We start from the raw sequence: 3,099 nt of genomic DNA on the forward strand, positions 1-3,099 counted from the left end.
GAGGAAAAGGAGGAACAGTTGAATTTAGAGACCCATCATTTTCCCAGAAATGTACCTCTTAAACCCTGCCTTCTCTGTCACCATCTTATCCAGCTGCTCCACCTTTAAGAAAGACAAGACACACCTGTTAGAAATCCAGCTGTTCAAAGGCTGAACGGTGATCCATGATTTAACCCAGCACTAGGGGGCAGAGGCAGTAGAATCTCTGTGAGTCTGAGGCCAGCCTGGGCTACAGAGTGCCAGTGCAGCCAAAGCTACACATAGAAACTCTGTCTTGAAAAACCCAAAATAAAAAAGAGCACTTGTTCCTCTTCCAGACTACCCAGGTTAAATTCCCACCACCCACATGGCAGCTCACAACTGTACTTAACTCCAGTTTCAGGGAACCTAACACCCTTACGACAATGTACATAAAGTAAAATTAAATGGAAGGAAGAAGAAAGAAATGTAGGTGTGCAGCCTGAGTATACGTGGACTGGTCACCTAGCCGGGTCTTCGGCCTCTTCCGACACATTCTGAATCAGTCCTATCAAGCCAGAGACAGCCTTGTCTTGTGGGCTGGTACCACTGAGTTAAGCTGTCCCTCAGGTCACTTTCAGAATACTCTTTTTTGGGTACTGCATACCTTAAGAAATGAATGCAGTATGGGTATATTTTTATTATATTGTTTAAATACTTTTGTGTGTGCATGAGCACACACTCATACGACACGAGTGTGGAAACAGGACAGCTTGCAGGAGCCGGTTCTTTCCTTCCACCATGTGGGTCCTGGAACTGGCTCAACTATCCATTTTGCTGGCCCTCAGAATACCTTCTGGTGGTCCCCCTCGAAGAGCTGCAGGAAGCTGGCCTGGGTGCCGGTAGTACCCTTCACTCCCCGAAAGCGGAGCTCATCACGGACACGCTTCAAGTTCTGGAGGTCCACGCAGAGATCTTGAATCCAAAGGCAGCAGCGCTTCCCAACCGTGGTCAGCTGAGCAGGCCTGAAAGGGGGACAGAAAGAAGACAGAGGTCCCACATCGAGGCCACCATTACCAGCTGGAGAGGCAGTGAAGTGAAAACTGGGGAAACTAGTAAGACAAACAACGGCTAAAAGCCTGAGCAAAGGAAGGACACAGGGCAGCAGTGCTACCGCAAACTAACCCAAAGGGCGACTAGCATACTCCTTTACCAAGCCCTTTTCACACCTGGAATCCCAGCACTTGGGAGGCTAAAGGCAGCAGGTATAAGGCCAGTATGTATTACTCAGGAAACACTGTCTTTCAACAAAACAAAACAAAACCATGAACCGAAAAAAAAGAAGAAAACAACAACCACCACCAAAACCAAACCATGGACTGGTAAGATGGCTCAATGGGCAAAGGTTCTTGCCTGCAAGCCTGATAACATGAATCTGGTCTCTGAAACTCACATGGAGGAAGGAGAGAATCAAGAGTCCTACAAATTGTCCTCTGACCTCCATCCACATGCCCCAATACAAATGGAAAGAACATGGATTTTTAGCCAGGCAGTGGTACACACCTTTAATCCCAGCACCTGGGAGGCAGAGGCAGAGCTCTGTGAGTTTGAGGCCAGCTTGGTCTACAGAGTGAGTTCTAGGACAGTCAAGGCTACACAGAGAAACCCTACCTCAAAAAAAAATTTGTTTGAAAGAGGCTATTTTCCTTCTAGGTTCTGGGGATGGAATCCAGAGCCCCTACAGCTTAAAGAGACAAGATTACTGACATAAAACTGCAGCGCCTAGAGGTGTTTTAATCAAAGGCTAGGGACAAAGTATATTGTGTAGACAACCAGATGTTGATAAGAAATGCCTACAACAAAATCACAACCATCTGTACTGAGATCTGGCGCCCTCCTCTGGCGTGCGGGCATACATCGAGGCAGAATGTTGTACATACAATAAATAAATAAATCTTTAAAAAAAGAAATGCCTACAACAGCCAGTGACATCTGGTCACACCGGGAAATCCTAAACAAGACTTCCTTGCTGACTCCTGCGCAGACTGACCTGTGTGGGCAGCACATGGCTGCACTAATCATGGCAGTTGTGAACACCAACCCAACCGATGCTCACAACTGAAGGGGCAAACAAAAAAGGGCAGATCTATGGATGGGATGCTGCCCAGTCATTAGAAAAAATGAATTCCAGGCACATACTACACCATGATCTACATTTTACACCAAAGAAGTCATCCACAGAAGGGCATACACTGTACATGACTCCATTTAGATGCAGTCTCTGAGGTGAGCAAATCTACAGACAAAAACCAGGGTTGTTTGCCAGGGTGGGGAGGGGTGGCAGAAGAGATCACTGATGGAGATATTATAAAATTAAGGTGTTAATTATCATACACTGTAAATATACTAAAAATAATTTAGCATTCTAAAGGTGATACGAGGTTTTTAGGGCTGTATTTAGTGATTATAGAAATGTTTATGTATTCTAAAAATAAAAACTACAGGGCTGGGATTAATCCTGCCATGCATCATGGGGAGGCAGATGCAGGCAGAGCTCTTCAGGTTTGAGGTTAGCCTGGTCTACACAGGCGTTTCAAGTTAGCCAGAGTGCAGTGAGCCCTGTCAGAAATAAAACAAAATAAAATAAGAAAAGCAGAAAGAACAGGGTTTGGAACGCAGCGCCCGGGTAGAGCTTCTGTAAGCATACACACAAACCAAAAGGGGAATTAAAAAAAAAAAAAAGATTTCTTGTGTATACAACATTCTGCCAAAAAAGGGCACCATATCTCATCACAGGTGGTTGTGAGCCACCATGCGGTTGCTGGGAATTGAACTCAGGACCTCTGGAAGAGCAGCCTCTTAACCTCTGAGCCATCTCTCCAGCCCCTTCACACTGTCTTATGAGCAACATTCTGCTGGGTATTACTCCAACCTCTGGGTATACTGTACCTTATTTAATTATTTATTCTTTTATCTGTCAAGTCATCTAGACTGGTTTCAGTGATACCACAAATGACATTCTCACATAATGCTTTCCCCTGAGTCTGGATTACTGCCCTGGGCTAACACTTAAGAAAATAAAAAATAATAATTAAAAATAAAAAAGCTGGGGCTGGAGAGATGGCTCAGTGGTTAAGAGCA

The 3,099-nt window shown here is 45.0% G+C and overlaps 1 protein-coding gene across 1 annotated transcript in view; it reads right to left on the reverse strand.

Annotated features, from left to right (window-relative positions):
- Adsl (adenylosuccinate lyase) overlaps positions 1-3,099 on the reverse strand; it is a 21,053-nt gene that overhangs the window by 9,280 nt on the left and 8,674 nt on the right. The window contains exons 5-6 of the mRNA XM_005354168.2: positions 812-983; positions 56-102 (exon numbers count right to left, since the gene is read on the reverse strand). Of these exons, the coding sequence (XP_005354225.1) occupies positions 56-102; positions 812-983 (219 nt within the window). The remainder of the gene's footprint in view (positions 1-55; positions 103-811; positions 984-3,099) is intronic.

This window comes from Microtus ochrogaster, chromosome 15 (assembly GCF_000317375.1).
Source record: "Microtus ochrogaster isolate Prairie Vole_2 chromosome 15, MicOch1.0, whole genome shotgun sequence".
Taxonomy (NCBI): Eukaryota; Metazoa; Chordata; class Mammalia; order Rodentia; family Cricetidae; genus Microtus; species Microtus ochrogaster.